The sequence below is a fragment of the Rhinolophus sinicus genome, linkage group LG15 (assembly GCF_036562045.2).
Source record: "Rhinolophus sinicus isolate RSC01 linkage group LG15, ASM3656204v1, whole genome shotgun sequence".
NCBI classification, from domain to species: Eukaryota; Metazoa; Chordata; class Mammalia; order Chiroptera; family Rhinolophidae; genus Rhinolophus; species Rhinolophus sinicus.
Genome location: NC_133764.1, coordinates 31618372 through 31646367, shown reverse-complemented (window position 1 = coordinate 31646367; position 27996 = coordinate 31618372). Strand labels below are relative to the sequence as shown.

The following is a 27996-nucleotide window of genomic DNA, read 5'->3' as shown; positions in this document are numbered from 1 at the left end:
TTCTTTTTCTTTATCATTATCAGAGAATTCTCATGGGCAATATTTTCCCCTATTATGTCATAGTTTCCTGTAGTCTTCTGAAAAGATACATACTTGATTGCAGGACTATATTGGGAGGGGGGGGAGAGAGAAAGAGAGAGAGAGAGAGAGAGAGAGAGAGAGCTGAATTGGAAATCTGAAGCACCTATAACCTTGCTTAAAAGTCTTATAAAATCTAATATTCTTTGCTAGTGGACCCTTCATTGAATAAATGGGTAGTAGACTGACTGATGTAAAGGAGAATTTGCCAGTTCTTGGGCTGTGTGCTTTTTGATGAATTCTTCACCTACCCATAGTTGCTCTGGTTGCAAGCGTGTCTGATACACACAAGCTGCATTTTCAAAATTCTTTGTCAGCTGTCTATAGTGTGGATTTAGACAACTGGAAACATTGTTAGGAGCCAGGAGAACAGAAGGATCCCACACCTGGGCTCCAGTCTCAGCATTTCCTTCCTTTGTCCCTGCAACCCAGAAGCAACAATGACTTCTCACTTCGTCATCTTTGTTGGCTTCTCTGCTCTTTCCACCATGTAACCATTGCATGATTAATTTCATTCTATTTTTAAGTCTGGAGATGGATTTCTGGTTAGAGCCTGACTCATACCCAAGAAGGATCTCTCAAAGCTGACTCCACCTGTTTCAAACTTGGAGGTTGGAAGAGCAATAAACAGGACTAGAAATGGAGCCTTCAGAAAGGGACGCCCATTTTGTGACAAAGGGGTCGAATTCAGTTTTGGCTTCACTGCATTTGTAGTGTTGGGGATAGACACAGGAGCAGATGGATGGAATATACTTGAGAGGTCAGTGATGGACGGATACACCTGTAAGCTGAAGCTACCACTGACCGTGAGAGCAGGGACAATTCAAAAGTAGTGGCGCCTGAAAGGAACTCTCGAGAAAGCGGAACCAGCGGGTAATAGGAAGAGATAGATGTGACCCCCCTCTTGGTCTTTTAGTTTCCTCATGTCATTGCTTGTTTGTTCAAGGTCAAAACAAACTGAGGCCCCATGGTTACACTCTTAGCATCCTCACTGGCACTTACCTTTCTTCTCTCAGCCATTCTTATGAAGACTTTAGTGCATTTTCCCACCTGGTGAAAACTGGATAGATAGCACCCCAAAACCGCCAGTGAAGTTTGAGAATTGTGGAATTATTCTGAGACAGGCTACTGTACAGGAAGCGATGCTGTTCCCAATCTGGGCAGAAGCTGAGCCTCAGGCAGACACTGATTTGGGGGTAGTGATTTACAGCTCGTGTCCTTGAAGATGTGCTCGCTGGCATCGAGTTTTCTTTTTAGGTCTGTGCTTCAGAACACACGCACCGAGCTGCCGAAGTGTTCACATACCCATACTAGGTTTGCTGAGAAAGACGTGCTGTTCAGGCCTGAATAATCTGTTTCTCTAGGATTGTAACTCCTGAATTATTATTTTCTGTATTGCGGTAAAAAAGAACCCCCCCAAAAAACCCACCTAATGTAAAATTTACCATCTCAGCCACTTTCAGTGTATACTTCAGTATATTCACATTGTTGTGAAAAAGATCTTCAGAATTTTTTCATCTTGTCGAACGAAAACTCTATACCTGTTAAATAAGCACTCCTCTCTCCTCCCTTCCCCTGGCAATCACCATTTTACTTTCTGTTTTTATGAAGTTTGACTACTTTTGATATCTCATATAGGGACAAGCATATAGTATTGGTCGTTTTGTAACTGACTTTTCCTTATGATGATGTCCTCCAAGTTCATCCATGTTGTAGCATGTGCCAGGGTTTTCTTCCTTTCTAAGCCCGAATTGTATTCCATGTATGGCTCTACTACATTTTGTTTTTCCAGTTATCTGTCCATGGACACTTGGGTTGCTTCCACCGCTTGGGGATTGTGAATAATGCTACTATGAACATGTTGTAGGCAGATATCTCTTTGAGCTCTTGCTTCCAATTCTTTGTTGTATATAACCCTGAAGTGAGTCCTGAGTTAGTTTTCACTTCTCTTTTTTTCCTAGGAGTTGAAGCCTCAGATTAAATAATCAGAAGTCAGTTCTTTCTCCCACCTCCATGCGCAGATGTTGATGAAATAGCCATACGCTTTTTATGTTTCACTATTTCAAAAAGCACATTTCTTTATGGTTATTAGTATCTGTTTAATTTTTTTAAAAAAAGCTAGTTTAAAGTATATTTTATATTTGCAGAATTACGTGTTCTGGACTGGGCTCCCGGACGGCTCCCTCTTTTTACTTTTCATTTCGTGCAGCATTTCTCCTTACATCGCCATGGGCAGTGTCAGCGATTACAAAGTAAGAGAAGGGGGAAGAAAGAAAAGAAACTTCAGGGACTTCAGTAATTGTATTGTCAGACCTATGTGTTCAACATGTTCTCCCGTGGAAAACACATTTAAACCTACATTGAGATAATGTAGTTAAGCATGATTTCTCTCAAGTCAGAAAATTTGCTTCTAAAAACAATACTTCTTACTTCAAAACTACAGGAAAAGTACAGTAATGTTACAGGGATTCAAGTTAATTTAAACCTTCAAAGGGGAGTATTCTAAAACTTTTGACTATATTATTTCCTAACTCCAAGGGAGAAATCATTGATGTTGAAATTGCAGACCAGATTTGAAACTTGAATACCCTTTCTACTGTGGGGAATAAAATGTTTTGTTGTATTTGTATTTGTATATCCATTATCCATTATCTAAGGCCAACAGTTCAGTGAGATTTAGATGAGTCATCCTTCACCATTCTGAGCCAGTAACTCTCCCAGGGTATATTTGGATGATCAAGAACTTACTGTCCTTCGGGTCACAAAATAGTATTTCTTTCGAAGGAGACGAATTCCTTGATAATTATGAGATCTGTTTTTCCATTCGTTATGCATGGGTTTGTGAATCAAACCGATCAAATAAAACAAGACTCATTTTCAAAATAGTCCACTTTATGGAATTGGCTCTCGACACCTCAGGTTCCTAAACAGTGTGTGCATAATTAAAACTAGTAGACTTACAAGTATTAGGTTAGATTAGATTTATCTTCAAAACATCTTCCAGTGTATTTGTTTTAGATTTTAATTGAATCTCTTTATATCCTGTGTTTTTTCATCAGAAGAGAGTGAAGGCCCAGCTATGGATCTCAGGCCTCTTCCCTTCTGCCTACTGGTGTGGACAGGCACTGGTGGATATTAACCTCTTCGCCTTTATTATCCTTTCAACGTATTTATTTTTCTACTTAATAAACATGCAGGGCTTTTATATCACAAGTCGAATTGTGTTTGCTTTGGTAAGTAACAGATTACCTAGACGATATCTTATAAGGTAATTCATGAAACATTTTAACACTTGATAGTTATATAATCAAGACATTTTCCTTTTTACTTTGTCATAAACTAAAACAAAAACATGCCAAATACTTGTGTGATCAAATATGTTAAAAATATTTATAGTTTAATTTTTCCCTCAGTTCATATTCTATTTTTTTGACTTTGATATTATTTATATTATCTTCAGGTTGCAATTACGTTTGGTTATGCAGCTTCTCTTGTCTTTTTGACATACGTGATATCGTTTATTTTTCGCAAGAGGAGAAAAAGTAGTGGCTTTTGGTCATTTTGCTTCTATATTGTAAGTATATATGCAAACATATGAATATAGAGATAGAGTTTCTTTTTAGACTTTCAGTGTCACATTAAACATAGTCACTTTTGTCTTGGGCAATGGAAAAATCAACACTGTAACTGTTGACAGGTCTGTACTGCCAGCCTGAGAGAGGCTCGAAAGATCCTAGTGAATTCCTGCATAGATACTCTTTAAGCTTATTCTCAGTTCTAAGTAGTCAGGAGCCTAACGTCATAGTTCCCTTTTCTTTATGTCTTTCCCACTCTTTGTGTTGGCGTTCCTCAAATAGAAGCCATTCCAGACAGGGACAAATGCATGCCTAGATGAATGCATTTTTGCTTTGTGTCAAGTAAAAAATAAGCCCCTGGTTTACCTGATACTCACAGTTCGTCCTGGCTTGTGTGGATCTGCCAATCCCTCGTATAAAGGAGCAGTCGCTGTCAACAGTAGGACCATCCCCCTGCCCCTTATCTTCAGCTTTTGTGGAAAAGCAGAGCAGGGAGGGAGCTTTTCTCATGGGATCAGGCTCTGTAGTGATATTGGGTTGCAAAAAAATATGGACAGAATTTTCCCAGTCAAGTTCTAGGATTTCAAAGTACAGCAATTCCACAGAATATGAAGACCTTCCAGAATTTGATATACCAAGGGCTTTCATCTCTTGACTTAGAGAGTAGAGACCATTTTCTCTTACACTTTACATCATAAGGGATGAAAATCTAATGAGGGCAGAGTTCCTTCAATACATGGTAGAAGGCGGAATAGAATTTGCATTATCATATGATGACTTCCTCTTGCATAATTCCTCAGCTGCAAGTGCATAAGGGAACCAATGAAGAAAGATGATTTTGTTATTTCTAGGGAAAGCCATGATAGTGTAGAAGACCTTTCTATTAGGCTTGTGGATGAATGTGATGATTAAGATGTTCTCTGACTGTAATATGAACAAACTATAATAAATAAAAAACCACAGGAGAGAATCGAATATGTGACTCTGAAACATTGTATTTTTCAAGTCGAAATATATCTATAGATGATCAGCTACCTTTTATTTCTTTGCTGTCAACTATTTTTGAATTATTATAAATTAAAATAAGATAATGAGGTATTATAGAAGCAAAGTCAATTTTGTAAAACAGATTTTTTTGTTCAAAATGTAAAAAAATTATATCATAGTGTTACATTATAATACATGTTTATAATTTCTGATTTTTTCTTGTCCTTTTTCATATTTATCTATTTTAGTGTGCTTGTCTATGTATGTCATTTTCATATCATTGAAAAGAAGCTACGTGTGTGTGGAATTTTGGGATTTCAGATTTGAAAACCATTCAAGATCAGCTAGTATAATGAGATCTCAGACCTTATGTCATTCGTCGTATCAAAAAATATGAGATGGTAGCATGGTTGACAATACTGATTTAAACTTTGTGTTGATCAACGTCTTGATTTTAGTGGGCTAAATTATACATTTTCACAGAGACCTCAAGCAGTTTGCAATAACTTTTTGTCTTATACAAAGAACTTGCTTTATTTCAGACATGTATTGAGCACATGTATTGTGATACCTGATCTTTCATCATACAGTTAGTATAAGTTTAAACCATGCTAGTCTTAGGACTAAGGTCATTTTTTTATTATTCACAGGATCATATATACAAATGTATCATATGTTGCTGGTCAGTGCAGTTACCCTTTTTGCAATCTTGGGTACAGGCAATGTCTCCCCATCATGGAGTGAAGCCACAGTCAGTAGTTAATTTGTTTCTAGAGTCCAGTGGACTCCTGTACCCCAAGGACGTGGCACTTCATGGGTATCTTAGACCCTTGTCTAATAAGGAAGCACCCTGTCAGCCCATATTTTTAGCCCAGTGGCGGAAGGACAGCAGCACATCGTAGCACACTGAGCCATCGAGTATTTCCTTTGATGCATTTTGGCATCCTCTCTCTCTTGTTACAGTAGATAAGAAAGAAAGAAGAGAATCACTCACAAAAGTAGAAACCTGAGGCCTGGTAGACTAAGCGGCATCAACTAAGTAGGCTAAAGAACGCACAGTTATCAAAAATAAGGAGATAGGGGAAAAATAGAGAAGTGTGATGTCATGGAAACGAAGAGAAGAGAACGATGTAAACACGGACAGTTGGGCAGTACCTTTGCAGAGAGTTTGCAGCAGTTGTAGAATGAGAGAAGCCTTTTGGATTTGCCATCTAAAATGCTTATTGTGCTCTTCCTGAATACTTGGTTATAAATTATTTGGTTCTATTCCCAATTGTTTTTACATGTAGATTACATATTCCCCCAAAACTGTAAATTCACTTAATAATGATACAACATTCGTTATATGCAATTTCCTCAAAACAGTATACTTTTCTGACATAAAGACTTAACAATCACACTCACACAGAGAGTTTTGAATTCCAGCTTTGTCACTCACTAACTGTGTGATGATGAGGATGTTATTTAATATCTCTGGACCCTAGATTTCCCGTATATAAAGGAAGGGATAATAAGAACTATATTATAGAGTTGTTGTGAAATTAAAGTAAACCATGCATCCTAAATTCTAAATGCTTGGCATTTGTGTAATAGTCAGTGGATTTAGTAGTTATGATTCTTATTAGTTTTATTATAATTAACACATTAATAAGACCCAGAAAATGTTCAGTAAAGTGCTCAATACATACCTGTTGACTGATAAGTGGATCCTTAAAACAGAAAAATGAAAGATTATCTTTATTCCTTCCCCCAACATTTACTAGTAATCTAAAAGAAAATGAGTCCATTACAGTCAAAATACACAATCTCAGAAAAATCATTTGTTTGGCATGGGGATGTAATGAAGCAGGGAGGACAGTTAGAAAGCTTCAGTCTAGGTGAGAGGCAATATGGATGTTTTATAACTGCCCATATAACTTTCAATGTATACCAATTTTTATACATTAACAATATTGCTACCTTAACTATAAAAAGGTAATTTCTCTCTTCATCCTATTGTCTTAGATTGTACTTAAGGCACTCTCAGGAAGTGTGTTTGGTCATTTTATTTTTCACCTTCATCTCCAGATTATTCAAAGAATTTTCTGTTGGGGAGCTAATGGTGATATATATATATATATATATTCTCATGAACAAAATCTCATCCTTTCCTTTTGCCCTGTAAAAGGGGTGTATCTGCAAATAGAAACATTCTGACACATATGATAAGAACACCTACATCATAAATATTTTCTCAAATATCAGTGAACTGGGTACGTCTGACATGCAATATATTTCAACTTGCCTTGTAGACCTCAACCAACTTTTATGACATCGTTGTAACTCATTTAGAGTTACCTATGATGATATTGGTCATGGTGTTATTGCCTTCATTTACCTTGGATGGATTTCTAACTTTTTTGTTGATGGTAAGCAATATTATCAACTGTGTCATTAGGTTTGAATATGCAACCTATCAAAATGCTTTGCCTAAATCTTAAAGACAGAAAATGGGCTAGTGGTTCTCTGGGGCTGGAGTAGGAATGGGGACTGACAGCAAATGCATATGAAGTTATCTGTTTGGAATGATGGAAATGTTCTTAAGTGGAATTGTGGTGATGCTCTCACAACTCTGTAAATTTACTGAAAAATCCTTGAATTGTACCCTTCATATGGGTGAATTTTATGGCATGAAAATTGAACCTCAATAAAGCCATTACAAAAGCTTTGCCATATGCACTTTGCAAAACATAAGCATTGGTAGATGCTATGTATGCCACACTAGTGCCAGAGTGAAAAATGTTGCCTAGTTTCATGAGTCTTCATTATCCATTGTGAGGGATACACTCATGTACAATACCATTCATCAATCATTCCTTCATTCAAAACTGTGTATTAAACACTGTTCTGTGTTAGGCACTATGCTAGTAATTGGGGACATCTGATGGGCAAGCCAGTACAGTCCTTCCTTTCACAGAGCTTCAGTGGACACAAAGACCAGCCTCAGGCAAGTCCATGCATAGGGCTTAAAAGGCTGCAAAACAGAATAGCAGAGTTCCAAGCACAGCTGATGTCAGAGCGATCTTCTAGGGGAAGCAGTGTTTAAACACAGTCCTGAAGAATGAGTGAGAATTAATTTGTGGGAGAGTGGGGCAGGAGGTAAGCGTGTTCTGAAGAGGAAAGTAAAGGCATCAAAGCAGGGAAGACCAGAAGGCATTAGATAAACTGACTATGATTCAGGTGAAAAGACAGGTACAATGAGATGAGCAGAAGAGCTCAGTCAGGAGCATATTCGGGGGTGGGGGAGCCTGCCTCATTGAGTAATGTGGCTTTAAAGAAGGCAGAGAGGGCTTCCCTAATGGTTTGTATTCTTGGGAACCTGGGAAAGCCGGCCATTTGCAAAAACATTTCTCCATTGGCAGAGCAACGCCTGGAATTCTCAATTGAAAATGTATACTTCTGCTGAAAGCGTTTCTCTTCTAGAATATAAGCAGACCTGCGAAGCAAAATACATGAGCCTGCATCTGTCACATATTACTTAGGAGGAATGAGTTCCTTTCTGAATGCATTGATTGACGAAGAAAGGATAACACAAAGGGACTAATGATTGTGGTGGGAAGCAGTCATCATTGGGGTAGGAAGGGACCCTGAAAAGATTTGTGGTGGCTTTATTAGGACAAATATTGTTGGCCCCTAGAATTTTTCATGATCCAGGCACCTCTTTCTATTGTGCTTTCAGTAGACGTTCAGCAAACGTTAAACCAAACTATTAAAGGAAAAAAAAAAATTGGAAGAGACAGACATTATCTGCTCATTGAGTGACATTCAGTGTTGAATAGGGGGTCCCCTCTCTTTGCTTGGAATTGCTTGTCACCAGTGCACAGAGGGGAATCAAGCAGTGTGTGAAATTTTATATCATTTAAATGTAAATCATAAAGCTGATGAATTTAAATTTAGCCTTTTTTTGCCTTTGCAGGCAGCCTTTCAGCACGAAGAAAAATACGAAAACGAATATTTTGACCTGAGTGAAGCTGATCTTCTAGTATGCCTAATAGTAAGAAGGTTTTTCTAACTCAGCCCCTATTTTTTAAGGTAGTGATCGCTTGCTATAATAACTATTTGATCTTGTCTGAAGTGTGCAACTTTAAAAGTGTTTTAAAAACACTTTTAGAATAGACAATTACATTCAGACATGATTCCAAATCCTAGAGTTACTTTTTATATGCATGAATGATGGTTTAAATCCAGAATTCAGTATAAAATTAATTTTTCATGTTTATTTATCCCGTTTATTGTCCCCTCCAAATTTGAGAGAGTTTGCAAAGCACACAGATGCAATATAACTGAAATCCTTTGATGCAGAGATTAAAAAGCAAAGGTTGAATTAAAAGTGAAAGGGAAGAATGATTATGTTGACCTGTTTAGACTGAAGAAAGCTACTGTCCCTGAATAGAATGTGTCAGTGCTTTCCTAGGCACAGGAGCAAATGTAGACAGAAGTCTCGCCCTCGTGGAGTTTATTTTTTTGGTGAAAGGAGCTGGATAATAAACTCAATAAATAATATATACTATGTTAGATGGGTGGTCAGGAAAGGCCTGGCTGAGAAATGACGACCTGAAGGAGGCAAGGGAGCAAGCTGTAGACATAGCTTGGGGAAGAATATTCCAGTATGAGGGGCAAGAGTAGCCCTGGCTTATTGCAGGGTCGGCCAGGAGGCCAGTCTGGTTGTAGCAGAGTGACCAAAGAGGAGAGTGGCACGAGAGAAGGTCACAGAAGGAGTAGGGTAAAGTGGGGTGGATAGCAGGGGTTACACAGAGCGTTCTGGGTCCCAAAAGTCCCCAAAGGACTTTGAGCTGACTTCGAGTAACTGAGGAGTCATTGGAGGGTTTTAAGCAAAGTGTTATGCTAGGACTTACGTGTTGGAAGAGTAGTTCTAGTGAGTGTGTTGAGAATAGATGTTCGGAGCAAGGGGAGAAGAGGGCGGCCAGGTAGCAAGGTATTGCGGTTCTGTGATGAGCCATCGTAATGACCTGGGCCTGGCGGGGAGTAGCACAAGCAGGGGTGAGAAGAAATTGGGTTCTGGAGAATTTTGAAGGAAGAACAGATCGAATTTGCTGGCAGACTGGATGTGGGTTGTGAGAAGGGGTCAGGGTCCCTAGCTGATGGTCACGTACGGCTGGATTTCTTCCCCAATTTGTGAGCATGATTCACATCTATTTTACCTGAGGACAAAAGGCCTCCAGTTGAATTCAAATGTTTAAATAATATTTGTGAACTTATACCTAAATGTAACTGTTTTTCTTTGCTCCTAGCCCTACTTTCAGGCTTTGCTATTTGTTTTTGTCCTAAGATGCATGGAAATAAAGTGTGGGCAGAAAATAATGCAAAAGGACCCTGTTTTCAGGTTGGAATAAAAACTGAATTTCATACTTAATATCATATTGTAATATTCCTAGAGTGTTCTAGACTATCAACCTGTTAGTACACGTTTATCTTTACAATGTAAATAGCATGCTAATTTTCATGCCGGTCAGGGGGTTGCTGGCTTAGTGCCTCAAAACAGGACTCCTGGGCAGGGTTCTGGCACTAACCAGCAGAGGGAAGCTTTCAGTCCCTCAAATATGCCATTCTCCCACCCAAGGTGACTGATTATACATCCTAGAACAGAAGAGATGGGTGACATGGGTTGAGCAGCATAGTGCCTCCCAAGTGGGGGATGCTAAAAAGGGTGAACAGTAAAGGATACCAAGGCAAACATTGGGTGTGATTAGATGGGCTCAGAGGGAACAGAGAAAATGTAGCTGATTTTAAAAGAAGCAGCAGTACTTGCCGGCGGATTTGGAAGGGACAAAGATGCCAACTAAAAGAACGGCGTCGACACTGAGAAAGGGGCGGGAGTTCTTGGCAAAAGCAGGGCCATCATCATCACCCATTAGTAAGAAAGGGACAATGGCGAGTGAACTCACAGGGAGGCTGGTTCTTTGATCCATCTTTGACAATAGAAAAATCACCCGTCGTGCATTTCGTTTTCTCCACAGAATTTCCCCTCGAAGTGGAAAGGCTCAGCCGAATCCAGAAGAGCCTGTGGATGAAGATGAAGACGTTCAAGCAGAAAGAATAAGAACAGCCACCGCCCTGACCACGGCAAACTCAGAGGAGGTAGCAAACCCAGGGACAAAGTGCATGTGAACGGAACATTTCAAGAACTACCCAGCATATCGGTTGATGTGCAGGTTTTCATCTTGAAAGGCTGGAGTGTGGTGCCTTTTCATAATTCTTAAATATGCAGGTGCTTCTTGGGAGTGTCTTGGAAGCGCAAAGAAGAACACAAAACATAATGGTTCTTTTCTTCTTTTGAGAAAAAATGGACATGGATACATAGAGCTATCATTTTGAAACCAAAAGTTTCGTGAGGTGGGGAATTGACATGAGAGACATTATGAAATCCTAATGGAAATTAAGATTTTGAGGGTGATTCGTTTGGCATCGATGTGCCTATGAGATTAGACACGTTTGTTCCTGACATTATGCTGTTTCTCACTCCACTGCAAAGCAAGAAGCATCAGTGCAGGCACGTGACACTTGAAACAAGCACTCAGATTACCCTCAACTCAGTGTGGTTTGGTTCATGACACAGGGCAAGACAGGTCCGGTAGGGAGAACATAGGAACAGAAAATCTCTAACGTTTAAGAGGCAAATCATGTTGTCATCTCTTCCAGAAACCCGTCATCATTGCTAGCTGTCTACACAAAGAATATGCAGGTCAGAAGAAACGCTGCTTTTCAAAGAGGAAGAAGAAAATAGCAGCAAGAAACATCTCCTTCTGTGTTCAAAAAGGTTAGGAAGAGTCACCTTTTTATTCGCCATTAATACCCATTGATCACCTGTGTGGCAGGCATGTGGCAGCTGCCGAAGCATTCGTTCATTCAACACATCATTTGTGAGTGACATTCATTCCACATTTAATTGTGAGTGTTCCAGGGACAGTATTAGGCTCTGAAAATATAATTATGAAAGAAATAGGCAAGTTCCTGCGCCCATGGATTTTACATCCTAAGAGGGGTCAATAGACAAAAATAACGTATCGAGAAAAGTATCCGAGATCATATAGGCAAGTTGTCCGTGGAACATTCAACCATGTGAAATAGCTTGTGTGTGACCTGGGGCTGCGTTCATGTAGAGTTAAGGAAGGCCTTCCTTGAGCAGTGACATTTAAGCCCCAATCGTGGTGATGAGAAGGTGCCAGCTCTGTGAGTGTGAAGAGAGAAGAGCACCCCAGGCAGAGGAAACAGCAAGGGCAGGGACTCAGGCCTGGGGAGGCCTGTGAGGCACAGAGAGGCCAGTGGATGCATCTGCAGATGGAATGGATGGTCAGGCCAGCAGGGCTAGGTTAGGTGCAGCTTCATAAAACAGAGCAAAGAATTTAGATTTCATACCAAGTTCAGCCAGCATTTTGTCACCGTTTAATTTATAGCTTGAAAAAAAAATACACACTGGCTATTGATGGTTCATAAATTTGGGTTGTGGACAAGTTAAGAGGCTTTTTATAACAGTTCAGATGAAAAATGATGGTGGCTTGGACACAGGGGTAAAAATGTCCCTGACTTCCCAAGTTTAGGAATCACTGATCTATGTACTCAGCACATCAGCCGTCAACTAGAGAAAAAAACCTGGGTACATTTTTTACTAAAAAAGTAATCTGGAAAAAAGACAGGTGTATTAACATCAAATCCATAAGCTTTTCACTGGCATTTTATATAATTATAGGGGTTAAAGACCATGTTGGTGACACAGATTACATATAGGTTACAAATTTCCAAATGGTACTGAGGTGTTATTGAAGAAGGTTATGGAAGGAACCATTTTATGTTCATCACTATTTCACTTCCAGTCTTGAGAGTCAGTGATTCTCTTTCAGGTGAAATACTGGGATTGCTTGGACCCAACGGCGCTGGTAAAAGTTCATCTATAAGAATGATAGTTGGAATCACGAAGCCGACAGCTGGAGAGGTAGTGACAAATGAAGAAATGGTTTCCATTCCCCAAAATGGAAATGTCGTGATAAACATAGATTATAGCATTATAAGACTATACTTTCAGTAGTTAAAATAGTATTTAATAAATATGTGAGCTAATTTCTATCATTTTTTTTGATGCTCAAAAAATGTGGGATTTTATTAGCTATATGCCAGTTTCTTGAATAATTTAATTTCATGGTTGGAGGAAAGGCTACATGTGTTTCTAAAACCAGTTTACCTTCTTAGGTGGAACTGAAAGGATGTAGTTCCATTATGGGCCACCAGGGAGAGGACATGGTCAAGTTCCTGGGGTACTGTCCTCAGGAGAACGCGCTGTGGCCCAGTCTGACGGTGAGGGAACATCTGGAGGTGTTCGCCGCCGTGAAAGGGCTGAGGAAAGCGGACGCCGCTGTAGCCATATCACGGTACAGAGAAGTCACGTGATTCCTTTGTGTCAAGAGACAGGGAGGCTGTGCACTGATGATGAATTCACTAATGGAGAATGAGCAGTAGAAATGATGTCTCCACCTTTTCAGAGAGTCAGTGGTAGGGAAAGCAGGGACGGGGACAGGAGCTGTTTCTTGCATCCCTGATTGAGAGATCATTAAAAAAGTAATTGCATAAAATAATTGACAAGTGAATGAATAATCCTCCATTTCAGTTCCACATTCAGAATTATAGTTATTCTTAAAAATGTTTTCTGAGGTGCAACATCTTTCATGTTCCAAAATAAACTTTGTTGTTTTTTTTTGCATTAGTCATTAGAGTTTTGAGAATAATAGCATCATGCTTCCTTCCAATGCTGTTCTTCTTCGTGTGAAGACATTTTCCTCGGATCCTATCCTCTCTCAACCTGATATTCTCATCCTGTTTTCCATCAGGTTGGTGGATACTTTCAAACTGCATGAGCAGCTGAATGTGCCAGTGCACAAGCTAACGACAGGAGCCACCAGAAAGGTGTGTGTGGCGTGCGATGGTATTCTGAGGGCAGACGCGGTGGTGGCAGCAAGTAAGGGTGTCTGTCTGCCTTGCAGTTGTGCTTTGTGCGGAGCATGCTGGGAAATTCACCTATCCTGATTCTGGATGAACCATCTACAGCCATGGATCCAATAGGACAGCAGCAAATGTGGTGAGAATGATAACCCTCAGAGCTGGAAGTATAATACACCTTGTGTAAAAGCTGCACTTTGAAACTGATCCTAGAAAATCAAATCCACTCGTTCCCAGTTTAGTGGAGATAATCCACATTATTAGGAAAACAAATATTCAACAAATAGGTTCTCTAATGTTGAATCAGATTCATGTGGTATTCATATTTTTCAAAAGCAAAATTGAAAAACCCTGTAAGTATTTTGTTAAAGTTTTAGGTCTTGCAGTTTGGAGTGTATTTTAATTGGTCTTGCAATTATTATTATTTTCCCCTTTTTCCACTTCCCTCTCCCCACCCCCCATCCGGTTTAAGCCGTTGTTTCTCAGTCTAGTTGTGTAGGACACAGCTCCCTGGCACATGCTGGTATTATTAGCCTTGCGCTCCCCTCTAGCTGAGGCAATTGGATGGCAGCCCAGCTCCAGGAAGAGCTGTTGTTCACAATCTTAGCTGTAGAGGGCGCAGCTCACTGGCCCATGTGGGAATCGAACCGGCAACCTCGGTGTTGGGAGCACGGTGCTCCAACCACCTGAGCCACCAGGCTGGCCCCAAGGGTCTTTCAATTACTGTGGTATCTATAACTATTTCCTTAGAAACTGTTAACTTACTAACAATTTCCCCCATTTCCTCCCCCCCTTTTACCTAATCTGTCAAATTTGTTTATACATTAAAAGAATTTAGCTTTTAAATTCTTTTTAGTTTCCTGTGGAGGACTTTCCATTTAGACTTATGAAACTCTCCAGTCCAGTTTCTTATTTGTGACTGTCCAATGTTTTTCCAACGTTTAAAAAGAACTCTGTTATGGACATTTTATATAAATGTAAAGAGAATTGTTTATGAACCTGTTATACCCATCACCCACTTTCAACAGTTACCCATAGAAGGTCAATTCTTCTTCATCTATACCTCCACCCACTTCCTTTCCCTACGTCTCAGTTATTTTGAAGCAAATACTAGGCAGCATGTCCTTTATTTATAAATATTTCCATTAGTTTCTACAAAAGCTATGGAAATTTTTTATAGCGTAACCAGAAAACCATTAGCACACCTAAAAATATTAAAAACTTTTTTTTATGTTATCAAAAACCTAATCAATAGTCACATTTCCCTGTGTTTTTTTGAATTAGAGTCTGACTATGATTTATAACCTGTATTTTATCTATAAAATGTCCCCTCCATCTCTTTTTTTCCCTGTGCTCTTTTTTTTAATGGTGTTGATTTTTCGTCTCACTTCAGGCAGATGATCCAGGCAGCCATTAAAAACACAGAGAAGGGGGCCCTCCTGATCACCCATTACCTGGCCGAGGCCGAGGCCATTTGTGACCGCATTGCCATCATGGTGAACGGAAGACTGAGGTAGGTGTTTTTCTAGAGCCTGCACTTGACCGCCAAATGAGATTTCCTATGAAAAGGGCAAAATCGCTGAGGCAACTGGAGTTCTTCCTCTCAGCTCCCTCAATGATGCTCTCTCCCTTACATTTAAAATTTAAGACTAACGTAAAATATTTCAGGGCCAATATTTGTTCCACCACGCTGTCCTTCTTCTCCATAGAAGCATCGGCTCCATCCAACACCTGAGAAGCAAACTTGGCAAGGATTACATTCTAGAACTAAAAGTGAAGGAAACTTCTCAAGTGACTTTGGTCCACACTGAGATTCTGAAGCTTTTCCCACAGGCTGCACGGCAAGAAAGGTGAAAGGAACTTTTGATTATGGAGAAACCTGTTGGCTTTACCCACACACACAGTGGTTTCCTTTCTGCTCTGAGAGAATGTCAGGGTGATTTGACTTCATAGAGAAAGTTAGGGACTTCAAAAACTGACTGGTTGAACCTTACAGATTATGAAATTTGGGAGCTACCCAGGATGCTGTGTCCCTGGGGAAGCCTGGGATCACAGCTTCCTGGGTCTCCTAAGTCATCCAAGACCTATCCCCAGCTCTCGAGGGGGACATGGAAAAGTTGGGGACAAGGAATTTTTGATGACTCAGATCCACAGAAGACCACAGTTGCGCCCATGGCGCCCTCCCCGGGCCTCCTTGTGAATATTTAAAAGATATAAATATCTATCACTTAAAAGATGTAACTATTTAGGGTGCATCCCCCTCAAAGGAAACAAATAGCAACTGAGATCATCAAAGGCCCTCCCTTTAATGGAGTTTTCATGCCTCAAAATGGAGGCTACGTAGAAAGGTGTGTGTGCATAGATAGAGATGCATGTGTGTATTTGTGTGTCTGTGTTATTGGCAGGAAGGCAAGGAAGTGGAACAGGAACTGAATTTGAAATTCCTTGGAGGATAAGCACACCAAAGCAGCAGAACATGACCACTGCTATTTCAGTTTAGCACAGTATAAGTACAATGGCCTTATGTAAGGGACATGCCAGGGCGTGCAACTCAGTCCTGTTTCTAGACCTTTGTTGTCACAAATCCAAGAAGCAGTTTTGATATGGCCGGGAAGATGGTGAATGGTAAGACTGAAAGAGCAGGGGCTGGGCTGAACGAGGCCAGTCCTGGAGGTATGGGCATCTTTGGGGCCATCGAGGAGCATTGAACTTCTTTTTGGGAGGAGCTGAAAATGGGTCATGAGGTCACACAGACAAATGTAACACGTGGAAACAAGATGCCCCAAATCAGTCCTGGCTCTTCTCTCCTCAGAGGTCAGGGAAGTTTTTAGTTAAAGCTTTTTGAATCCTTCCACTATTATACCCCTCTCTCCCAACCTCACATCTCTCTCTCCTTAGTTTTCTGGTGACAAGGATGAAATGTTAAGTTGGGATTAGTCCCAACCTAATTTGAATCTAATCAAAAGGATAAGTTCAGAATATCTGTGTTCAACAAGAAAAAGCGTTGCATAAATTGAGCATAAATGTAATTTAGAGAATTTTCTCCAACAGTGAGCTACGAAAGCCATTTTAAGATTTGTTCATTGATAAATTATTTTATTTCCTGTGTAAGCCATACATTAATTTGCATTACTTTTATTTTAAGAAGGAAATTGCTGATAATGTCAATATTTATGTTGATGGTCATTATGTTGATGGACCTTGAAACTCAAGGTCAAATATGACGTTTTCCTATTCCCAGGTATCCTTCCTTCTTGACCTATAAACTGCCTGCAGTAGATGTTCACCCTCTATCTCAGGCTTTTCGCCAATTAGAGGCAGGTAAGAATGATCTTTTTAAAATAAAACTTTTGAAGAATTAATTCAGACTTAAATAATAATTTAATGGGAGATAATTGTGTAATAAATTTTTAAAAATAGGCCCTGTAGGGTATGATTTTTAAGAATTCTAATGGTAGATTTAATCCCAATTTTGGTTAATCCAACTCTCTGAAAAAAGATTTATCTCCACTGCAGAGGGAAGCTGCAGAAAACGCATAATTGTGCTTGGCTGGTTTTATTGTGAATTCATGATGTTAACCTCAGAAAGCCCATCAGTCCAGTCTGCGTCGCTTCCTTGTACACAGTCCATTCACACCAAGTGTCCTAAATTATTACTTCTTTCCTCTTACATATCCGTCTCCTTCCTGCTTTCTTCCCTCGGTCGATGCCCTTTTATATTTCACTAGTAAAATGAAGGCAGCAGGAAACCTCCCTGCGTCTGTGCTGTGTGTCCCTTTGCCTGTTAGCCATGAACTGTCCGTGTCTCCAGCAAGGCCATGCCCTGCAGTGTGCATAACTCCTCTTGCCACTTGAAAGTGTCCGTTTTCTCTCTTCATCATTATTTTCCCTCTTTTGACTGGGTCATTCCCAACAGCAAACCATCATGGTGGAATTTCTGAACACAGTGTAATGGCCCAGAGCTCAGACTCGAGCACCAGGCACCAGGCTCTGCGGGCTCCCATCCCAGCCCTGCTGCTTGCAGGTCAGGAGACATTGAACAAAGCCACTCAATCCCCACACGTCTAGATGGCTCATCTCTACAATGAGGGAGGACATCAGTGCCCACTTGGCAGGGTTGTCAGGAGGATTAAATGAGTTCATTTGTAAAGAGTCTAGAACAGAGCCTGACTCATCGTGCTTGAGAGAATATAAATCTCTGGTGTGCTCCTTCCGCTCTAGACACCTGCCTTCCTAGCTCTTCCTAAATGCTATCAGGCATGCATTGTCCACCTTCAGGACTTTGTACTTGTGAATCCTTCTTCCTGGAATCCTGCTCGCTAAATATCCAGGTTGTATCCTCACTTCTTTCAGGTTTCTGCTCAGTTCTTACCTTGTTACTGTGGCCTTCCCTAACAGTCCTGTAGAAAATAGTCTATTTCCTTTACCTGATTTACTTTTTCCCTCTAGTAGTTATCATCATTTACTTTATTATGTATTTAAGTGCATATTTATTTAATGCCAATATCCCTCCCTCTAAGATGCAAGCTACCCAAAGGCAGAGGTTTTTGTTTTTGCCTGTGTTTTTTTTTAATTAATGTATCGGGGTGACATTGGTTAGTAAAATTATATGGATTTCAGGTGTATGATTCTATAATACATCATCTATATATCACATTGTGTGTTCACCACCCAAAGTCAATTCTCCTTCTGTCACCATATATTTCACCCCCTTTACCCTCTGCTATTATCCCTTCTCCCCCCTTACCCTCTGGTAACTACTAAACTGCTGTCTGTGTCTATGAGTTTTTGTTTATTTGTCTTGTTAGTTTGTTGCTTTCAGTTTTATATCCCACATATGCATGAAATCGTATGGTTCTTGACTTTTTCCATCTGACTTATTTTTCTTAGCATGAAAAGCTCAGTAACCATCATGTTGTTGCAAATGGCAGTATTTTCATCTTTATTCTTATGGCCGAGTAATATTCTATTGTATATATGTACCACATCTTCTTTATCCAATCATCTATTGAGGGACACTTTGGTTGTTTCCATGTCTTGGCCACCATAAATAAATGCTACAATGAACATCAGGGCATGTATCTTTATGGATAAATGTTTTCAGGTTTTTTTGGTAGATACCCAGAAGAGGGATTGCTGGGTCACATGGTAATTCTGTTCATAATTTTTTGAGGAAACTCCATACTGTTTTCCATAATGGCTGCCCAATTTACCTTCCCATCAGCAGTGTCTGAGGGTTCCTTTTTCTCCATAGCCTCTCCAACACTTGTTATTTCTTGTCTTATTGATAATAGCCATTCTATTAGGTCTGAGGTAGTATCATATTGTGGTCTTGATTTGCATTTCTCTAATAGCTAATGAAGTTGAACATCTTTTCATATATCTGTTGGTCATTTGTATGTCTTCTTGGGATAAGTGTCTGGGAAAATTGGAAAGCCACATGCAAAAGAATGAAACTAGACAGCTACTGTTACCCTACACCAGAAGTAACTCAAAATGGATCAAAGACCTAAATATAAGACCTGAAACAATAAATTGCATAGAAGAAAACATAGGTACTAAACTTATGGACCTTGGGTTCAGAGAGGATTTTTTTATGAATTTGACCTCAAAGGCAAAGGAAGTAAAAGCAAAAATAAGTGAATGGGATTATATCAAACTAAAAAGCTTCTGCACAGCAAAAGAAACCATCAACAAAACAAAGGAGGCAACCAATCGAATGGGAGAAGATATTTGCAAACAATGCCTCCGAAAAAGGGCTAATATCCAAAATATGTAAAGAATTCATACAACTCAACAACAACAAAAAAACCCAAACAATCCAATTAAGAAATGGACAGAGGACCTGAACAGACACTTCTCACCTATTTTCTTTAGGATCTGTCCCTGGCATCTAAGGGTGACTCACACATATAGCTGGTTCTCAATATGTAAATAGTGAACTGTGAACATGTGAATATATAAATCTGGTGACCACTCGCATGTAGATTTCCTGGTGGGGATGCCCAGCAGAGAGCTGGTATGGCATATAAACTGGCTGAAGCACAATTACACAGAAGTACGGGGTCTTTTTAAAGAGAATGAAATGGGATTGAAAACTTCCCCATGTGTAAGAATGTATCAGTCAATTATACAGTTCCTCAAGGAACTTATAGATCTCAAGACACATATACTCAGTCACAAAACACATATTGTCAAAATGTAACATGAGAAAATTCTAATATCAAGATTATTTCAATATGCATTTATATTAACTCTCTGACTTTTCATTATTTCATTCTTCCACCAAGCATTTATTTATTCAGCTCTGTATTCCATTTATGTTAATGATTTGCACTTTTATTTTGTATGACAAAAAATTCTTGGTAATAAATTGTAAGCATCTACTACTACAAGTAAGTCTTTTTTTTTTTTTTTTCAGTGAAACATAACTTTAACGTGGAAGAATATAGCCTCTCTCAGTTCACGTTGGAAAAGGTGAGTCAACTTTGATGGTTTCGTAACATCTTTGTAAATTTCAAATGAAAGTGGCATGTATTTTGCCTGTTTATTTGGAAGACAATCAACAACTTGATAATTATTTTTCCTTCTTTTTTGTTTCCTATCTAGGTATTCCTAGAGCTTTCTAAGGAGCAGGAGGTGGAAAATTTTGATGAAGAAGTTGATACCACCATGAGATGGAAACTCCTCTCTCATTCAGAAGACCTGTAAAACCTTAAGCCTAATCATTCCGTGTTGATATCATATAAGCTTATGTTATATGTAATAATTTACAGTATGTATAATTTTTTAAATTGTTAACATCAATATTTTGTCTATTTTGTCAATAAATGAATAAATTTTAAAATTATCCTTCCCCTCAAATTTAGGGATGATAGACAATCTGTGATAAAAGCAGTACAGAGTATTAACGAAGTTATCAGAGCCAGGCACTGGGTGTTGAGGAAATAAAACCACAAACTTGGGATTTTTCAAAGCATGACTTTTTTGAAATATGACATTTACTAAAAAATTGTCTTGCTGAAATATGTGAGGGATGTATTCAACAGCCACAAGCTCTGTGATTGCTGCATGCTAGTTTGTGATACATCAGGTGTTTACATTTGTTTTAATACCCACGTACAACCCAAGAGTCTTCCTTGAAACCTTTTCAGAATCTGTCATGAAATTCACGGGGTTAGGGGACCTGGGCTCACAAATGAATAAGCATGTGCATTGGAAAAGCAGTTCAAATACACCTTTTGTAAGCAATGAAAGTCACAGCAGTATTTATTCAGATTTATAAAATTTTGAATATGTTATATTAAGTAATTATGATTTGGCGGTGGTAGTGATTTCCCTCATCAATAGTTTTCTGTGTATTTCCTGCTATTTTAGAATAATTTTTATGTTATATAAGTGTATGCACATGTGTATACACACACACACACACACACACACACACACACGCATGCACAAATCTTTTGTATTACTCAATTAAAAAAATCTATCAGCTTTACATATTATTTTTTTCCTTAAACAATGGCTATTTCATTTTGAATATCACCAGAAAGGTTTTTTGAAGACTAAGCCGTATTCCGGTTGTTTTGGGCGATACGTTATATAACTTAAAAAAAATTGTTATGCTCACCAAAGAAAATTTGTATAAATGCAAAAATATAGAAATTGAATAAAGTTGAATAACAGAATCACTACAATTTCTCCATACAAAAAAAAAAATCAACTACTTTCTTCTTTCTCGAGTGCATTCTTTATAGAGCTGGAATCATTATAGTACATGTAATTTCCTAATTAGGTATATATGCATATTTGCTGATATAACACTGAATTGTTTTAATTTACTTTTAAACTTATGGTGAGGTTGAAGCTTCACATGTTTGCATTTTGTTTTGTGTTAATTATTTGTATTCTTTGTTCATTTATTTTTGTGGTTTAATCTTTCTTGTACATTTTATAAGGTTTTAATATAATTAAATATTTTATTTGTATATTTTACATATATCGTAATTCTATCTGGAACATTATATTTCTAAATCTATGATAAATAATCTATAGCTTGTTTATTTAGGAACCTTTAGTGTCCTATAAAAGTAAATTCATATTATAATGAGAGTTGAATTTATTTAAATTATTTGTAAAACTCAAGCAATAAATTCTTCTGTCTTGCTCAAACATATAACCATTTCACATACCAACATAATGAGATATTTGCTTCTATTCATTAAAAATTACAAATTTTCTTAACTATTGTAGAAATATGTTTACAAAGTACTAAATAACCAGTATCAGATAGATACAGTATGAATGTTTCAATATATTAAACTAGGCATAGTTTGCTAAAACTATCATAATATGGCTGTTTTTGAAGCTGTTAACTTAGGTGTTTATTAGGATTCTGTCCTAAGAGAGATAAATGGACACAGAGAGAGGAGGTCAGGGTAAAACAAAAGAAGTGATTTTTTTAAAAAGGGAAAAGCATTTTTCCATCTCCACTGCTATTGTAGACAGATCTCGTGCTAGTTTTGTCTTCTGTTTTCCCAGTAGCCTTCTAGACAAAGCTGACTGCTGTGGACTGCATTGATGGTTGGCTTCCTATTGGCATTCACCAATCCAAAAGGAAGCCGCAACAAGAAATGGAAGGATGGAAAAAGAAGAGAGAGGTCAGAATATTCTTCCTTTATGCCCTATTTTGGTACCAGATCACTATCCACAGTTGTATCCTTCCAGGGCCCTCCTCCAGGTATGCCCACCTGCTCCTGGTCCCCTTAATACTATTGACCCCAGGAGGCTCTCATGCTCACATAGTCCTCACTCAGCCCCCAGCAGTTTATCAAAATTGCCAGTTAAGTGTTTGTTCCTACCAATGAATGGCTCTCATGGCTTCTGTTCCAGGTAAGCTGATCCTGACTGTGGTTCTCTGTAGTCACGGGTGTAAAAGAATTATATATATAGATATAGATATACATTTGTGTGTGTGTGTGTGTGTGTGTGTGTGTGTGTGTGTGTGTGTATGTCTCGGCCCCCAGTTCCTTCTAACATTTGGTCTTTGACCCCATTGCCTGACACAGACCTCCTAAAACCCTTGTAATTGCTTGAGTAATAGGAGCATCTGACACAGAGCTCCTAAATCTCTCAGAATTTCCTGGATGATAGGAACATCTTTTGTTCTAATAAGATGACTCGGTAGGCTCCTGGATCAGGGCTGGTCATCAGAAAGACCAAGCCATGATTAGAAACTTGGTACTCTTAGCCTCACCTCCTATTCACCAGAGTGGGGAGAGGGCTTGAAAGTTGAGTGACTAATCCATCATGGCTACCTGATGAAGCCTCCATAAAAATCCCAAAAGTACTGGGTTCAGAGAGCGTCTGGGTTGGTGAACACATTTATGAACAGGGAGGGTAATGCACCCTAACTCCATGGGGACAAAAGCTCTTGTGTTTGAGACCCTTCTTGACCTCACCCTGCGTGTCTCTTCCTCTGGCTGTTCATCTGAATCTTTTATCATATCCTTTATTATCTAATAAACCAGGCCATCTGCACATGTGCAATAAAATGGCCAATTTGGAGTAGGAGTGAGAGACTTCCCTGGGTTTCCTTGACAGGGGAGCCCACTGCACTATGATTTGAAACCTGTTGGTAAAGTCTTAATGGCAGCTAAATTTAGATTGGGAGGATATGAAGATGCAAAAGTTGATGGGATTATGGTGACAGTTCAGCTGAAAATTGGGATTTTTGAACAAACTTTATGTGAGGTGCTCAGCTCTCCTTTACCTGAATGTATTATTGGGATGGATGGTATGTCTGACTAGAGATCGCTTCTCCCACCTGATACTGTAAATAGAAGGCATGAAAGTCGGCCCGGAACCACTCTTCATTTGACAGGCTAAGTGGGAACCAGGAGAACGGCCCAAACTCATGCAGGTAGTTAATTTAAAACACTGTAGAGTACAGCATGTCCTCAGTGAAGATAGTTTTGTTCAATGTTGTTTTTGTTATAACATTGATGAGATGCCAGAGGAACGTAATGCTTGTGTGTTATCTGTCAGCCTTTGATAAAACTGGTTTCATAATAGTCATTTCACTTGAAAGCTCTAGAACCTATCAACATCTTACTGTATCGAGGACTTACTATACCTGCTGGCAAAAAGAGATTACCACTTTAATGACATGTTAAAAGCTGAAGTGCCCAGTGTTGGTACCAATGAATTCTCTGTACAGTAACCCTGTGTGACCAATGAAAAAGGCTGATAGCTCATGGAGACTAACAGTAGGCTATTGAGGCTTACATAAAGTTGTACCACCCATAGCCTCAGAAATTCTGGGCATTGTTTCAACCATACAACAACAACAAAAAAAAAAACAAAAAAAAAGAAGAAAACAAAAGAAAAACACAACAGGCTAAAGGAAACTGATACTTGATTATTGTTTTTTCCAAACACTTTCTTCTCTATTCCATCTTGGAAAGGAGCCAATTGTTGTTCATTTTCATATGGGAAGGATCCCAGTTGTGCTGTCACAGTGTTTTCTAAACTCACCAACTTGCCATAATTTGGTCAGAAGGGATTTGGACTTGATGCAGGTCTGCAGTGTAATAATACACCATACTGATGATGTTATGATAATATTGGAAACTGAAGAGCAGGCTAGGACTGATTTGAATGCACTGGTGACTCACATAGCCAACCAAATCTGGTTAATAAATCCAGCTAAGGTCCAAAGACATCCTAATGGTAAAATTCTTAGGACTAACCTGGACAAGAGCCACCTGGGATATTCCACCAGTGACCCAAAATAAACTGTCCTTGGTACCCACTTCTAGGACTTGGTACCCACTTCTAAGAAGCCCAGCTTTTGCTTGGTTTATTTTGATTTGGGGGAAATGCATACTCTACATCTGGGAATACTGCTAGCTCCTATACGTAAGACTACCGGAAAGAAAGCTGTATTTGAGGCGGGATCTGCATAAAAGCGGCCATGTCTGAATTTCGAAAACAATAGGTCTCTCAATGGCTTTACACCCTCATTAGTCCAGATTTCAGGATTCTGGTTTGCCCTGTAGCCTCAGTCTCTGGTGGATCCAAGTAACATCACTGATTTTTCAGTTTGCTTAGCTTTTTCTTGTTAGGAAGGGAAGGATGACAGCTAAGCTCTTCCTTGTCAGAGGTGAAGGGACTGAATTTTAAATTTTATTGATTTCTAATGAATTTAAATTAAAATTTAAATACCCACCTGGGGCTGGTGGCTACCACGTTGAACAGTGCACTTTGAAGTTATTCAGTATTTCTGTTCTCATCCTGAACTATAAGATTTCTGGGGAACTTAGCTCTGATCTTGCTTCTTTCTTCTCCCACATAATTGCTGTTGATATTTTAGTTCCCACACTGTGTTTAAGACCTCCCCCCATACATATTGGTCATTGTCATTACTTGCACAATCAATATTTATTTAGTTTACTAATACATTTATTAGTTTCTAACACCCAGCTACTTCCTTTGGGTTCAATATCCTTTTTCTTCAAGGATATCTATTAGTAGTTCTTTCAGAGTTGTCTATAAAAGAGAAACTCCATATTTTGTTTAAAAATTTCACTATTTTATCCTTATACATGAATTATATATTAGCTGGTTTAATCAGTCAGCTTTTGCCAAACCACCGCACAATTTACTGGCTTAAATTAGCAATCATTTTAGCTTTGTTTTCTTGCTTCAAATACAGCATCAGGACATTTATTTTTCTTTTAATTTGATCCCTATTTTGTTATATTTTGTTTGCCATTTCATATCTTTTTTGAGGGAGCAAATGCATCACCACAGTCCAAAAATTGGTAGAAATCTTGCAACTGTTTTAAAATTAGGTGCTGTGCTAAATACTTTACATGTGTTGTTTTCTTAAATCCCTACCCTACTGCCAAATCCTAAATTTTTAAATCTTGAATGACCCTGTTGGAGACTTGATCTTACAGGTGACAAAACTGAGGCTTCCAAGACAGGACACTTAGTAGCCTTGCAGACCTACCATGTTTCCCCGAAAATAAGACCTAACCGGAAAATAAGCACTAGCATGATTTTTCAGGATGACATCCCCTGAACATAAGCCCTTAAGCGTCTTTTGGAACAGAACTTAATATAAGACCCAGTCTTATTTTCAGGGAAACAGGGTAGTAAGGAGTATCGGTTTCAAGGTCAAATATACTAAAGGACTTAACTTGTAAGGGAGGTATGGAGGCACATATATAGCAAGTCATGGAAAGAAAATAGGTTGAGATATAGGCTGACTTTTTTTTTTATGTTGCCAAGGTAATGTGCGTTTAGATACATCTGTCAACATTTACGGGTGATCACCAGTAGAATGAAATACCAGGAAGTCCTAACTCTGACCTTTGCAGATGAGAGGAGAAAAGGGCATGGGGAACCTGAAACAAGGAACAGAGCAAAAACATGATCCATGTAGAAATGGAGAAATGGACAGATCACAGGAAAGCTTAATTTAGAAACTATAAAATCAGATGCTGAACAAAATGGATGGGTTATCCTAGGGACCTACAGTCCCTCATGGAAAGTTAAAGATTTGCAGACTAGGCAAAAAGTAAAATAAAATTATACTGTTTCAAGTGACATCCTATAAGCAGATAATAGAGGTAGGCCAAAATATACCTGAGAAATGTAATGACACATAAAAATGTCTATCATACAAAGGATGATTCCAGGCTACCCGCCCCGCTACACCCCCCAAAAAAACAGAACCACGTAAAATGTTTATTATATTTTTAAGAAACAAAGAGAAATTTTTGGGAAGTGTCTGACAAAACCCAAATGCAGGCAGTGCAGCTAGGTCTAAAGAAGGATGAAAAGCAAGAACAGAAAAGTCCCTGGGAAGTGAGCAGACATTCTCAGTCTCTCTCCTTATCAGTCTGTTGGGCCACTTCATTCTTCTCTCTTTGCAAATCAGGTTTTTCTGTGTTTGCACAGACAGAATGAGGGCTACACAGAGGTCCCACGGTGCCAAGTATTGGGTACAAATAGCCAGGAAAGAATCCGAGAGGAATGTTTTAGCCTGATGCAAAATTCCTTCACATGAAACCTACAGGGCTTCTGGCACCGAGGATATTGTTGCAAAATATATGAAGCAAAGGTCAGGAGAATTGTAAATGTGTGTACCCAAAGTGAGAGTCATTGAATGAACAGAGACACACACCGTAAGACAGAATAACATTTGTCATTTGAGCTCACAGACTGGAGATGGTCTGGGTTTTAACCCAGGTTCTGCTCCTGACCAGCTGTGTGAATCTGGGCAAGTTACTTAAGCTCTCTAGGCCTCACTTTTGTCATCTGTAAAATGAGGGTGATTGCAACAATGCTTACTTCATGAGATTATTATGTAAATTAAATATGTTACTATTTAAGTGTGCCTTGTATGTAGTAAGTGCCATACACAGTTGCTAAGTACATTATACTGTAAAATCAGTGCCATTCCACTATTCCACTTTCGAAATCCCCAAAAGGCTATTTATTTTTAATTAGCAGGATTGTACTAAAGCTTATTTAGAAGAGTGAAGACCTATGACTTGATTAAGAAAATGTTGACAAAGAAGGTTAACGAGGCTGGGTTTGCTGTGTTCTAGGGCCACAGAAGTTACAGAGGGATACATGCGAAGGAAGAGGCCAACACACCGAAGGAAAAGAAAAAAGTCCAGAAGCCAAGAAGGGCCGGAACACATCTGCTGTATCCTAGATACAAAGTCCTAGGAAAAAGAGTCACTGAAAACTATGTCCTAAATTATATTTCCTGTGTACAAAGTGCCGGGGATGTTATTAAATGTTATAATGTTGTATGTTCTGCAGAGGACATCGTAGAAAAACAATCATAAGTCTTTTTTTTTTTTTTTTTTTAAGTTTGACAGCCTCAAGCATTAATGAGTCTGCTTCTGCTTCGCTTGCTTGAGCAATTCCTGGACTCGTATAATTAACAGAAGAGTGAACATGGTTGAATAAGTATGGAGGGAATGGCAAATAGGTAAGCAAGACTTCATGCGATTTACATGGACAATGGGACACAGACACGTCTGTTGGAATTAAGAATTGCAGGCATAGCCCGGTTTCCCCTTTAGTTGTGGACTCAGGAAATAATCACAGCTTCATGATTACAAGAACCTTTGGAACTGCCTTGTCCTCGACTTACCTGAAATGTTCAAAAAAGGTAGAATGGCAGCTCTTACCTGTTAAAAATGTTTCTTAAACAATATGGAAAACAGGACATACTAAAACCCAGTGGTTGCTTACAGAGAAAGTACTTTGTTTTCCTGGACTTGCTGCAGAAATAACAATGTCAGTCTTGGGAGTGCAGTTCGTTTTCTTATGACATTGCTTT

General features: G+C 38.9%; 1 protein-coding gene across 4 annotated transcripts in view; it reads left to right on the top strand.

Moving 5' to 3' along the window:
* Positions 1 to 21324, top strand: part of ABCA6 (ATP binding cassette subfamily A member 6) — a 57063-nt gene extending 35739 nt beyond the window's left edge. For all 4 annotated transcript variants that reach the window (XM_074319433.1, XM_074319436.1, XM_074319435.1 and 1 more), the window contains 17 exons: positions 2226 to 2330; positions 3138 to 3311; positions 3539 to 3652; positions 6932 to 7048; positions 8596 to 8673; positions 9932 to 10023; positions 10658 to 10778; positions 11340 to 11457; positions 12539 to 12630; positions 12885 to 13063; positions 13520 to 13595; positions 13673 to 13767; positions 15022 to 15141; positions 15338 to 15478; positions 16870 to 16949; positions 20050 to 20105; positions 20238 to 21324. In XM_074319433.1, the coding sequence (XP_074175534.1) occupies positions 2226 to 2330; positions 3138 to 3311; positions 3539 to 3652; positions 6932 to 7048; positions 8596 to 8673; positions 9932 to 10023; positions 10658 to 10778; positions 11340 to 11457; positions 12539 to 12630; positions 12885 to 13063; positions 13520 to 13595; positions 13673 to 13767; positions 15022 to 15141; positions 15338 to 15478; positions 16870 to 16949; positions 20050 to 20105; positions 20238 to 20339 (1860 nt within the window). In that variant the 3' untranslated portion in view covers positions 20340 to 21324. The remainder of the gene's footprint in view (positions 1 to 2225; positions 2331 to 3137; positions 3312 to 3538; positions 3653 to 6931; positions 7049 to 8595; positions 8674 to 9931; positions 10024 to 10657; positions 10779 to 11339; positions 11458 to 12538; positions 12631 to 12884; positions 13064 to 13519; positions 13596 to 13672; positions 13768 to 15021; positions 15142 to 15337; positions 15479 to 16869; positions 16950 to 20049; positions 20106 to 20237) is intronic.
* The last annotated feature ends 6672 nt before the right edge of the window (positions 21325 to 27996 follow it).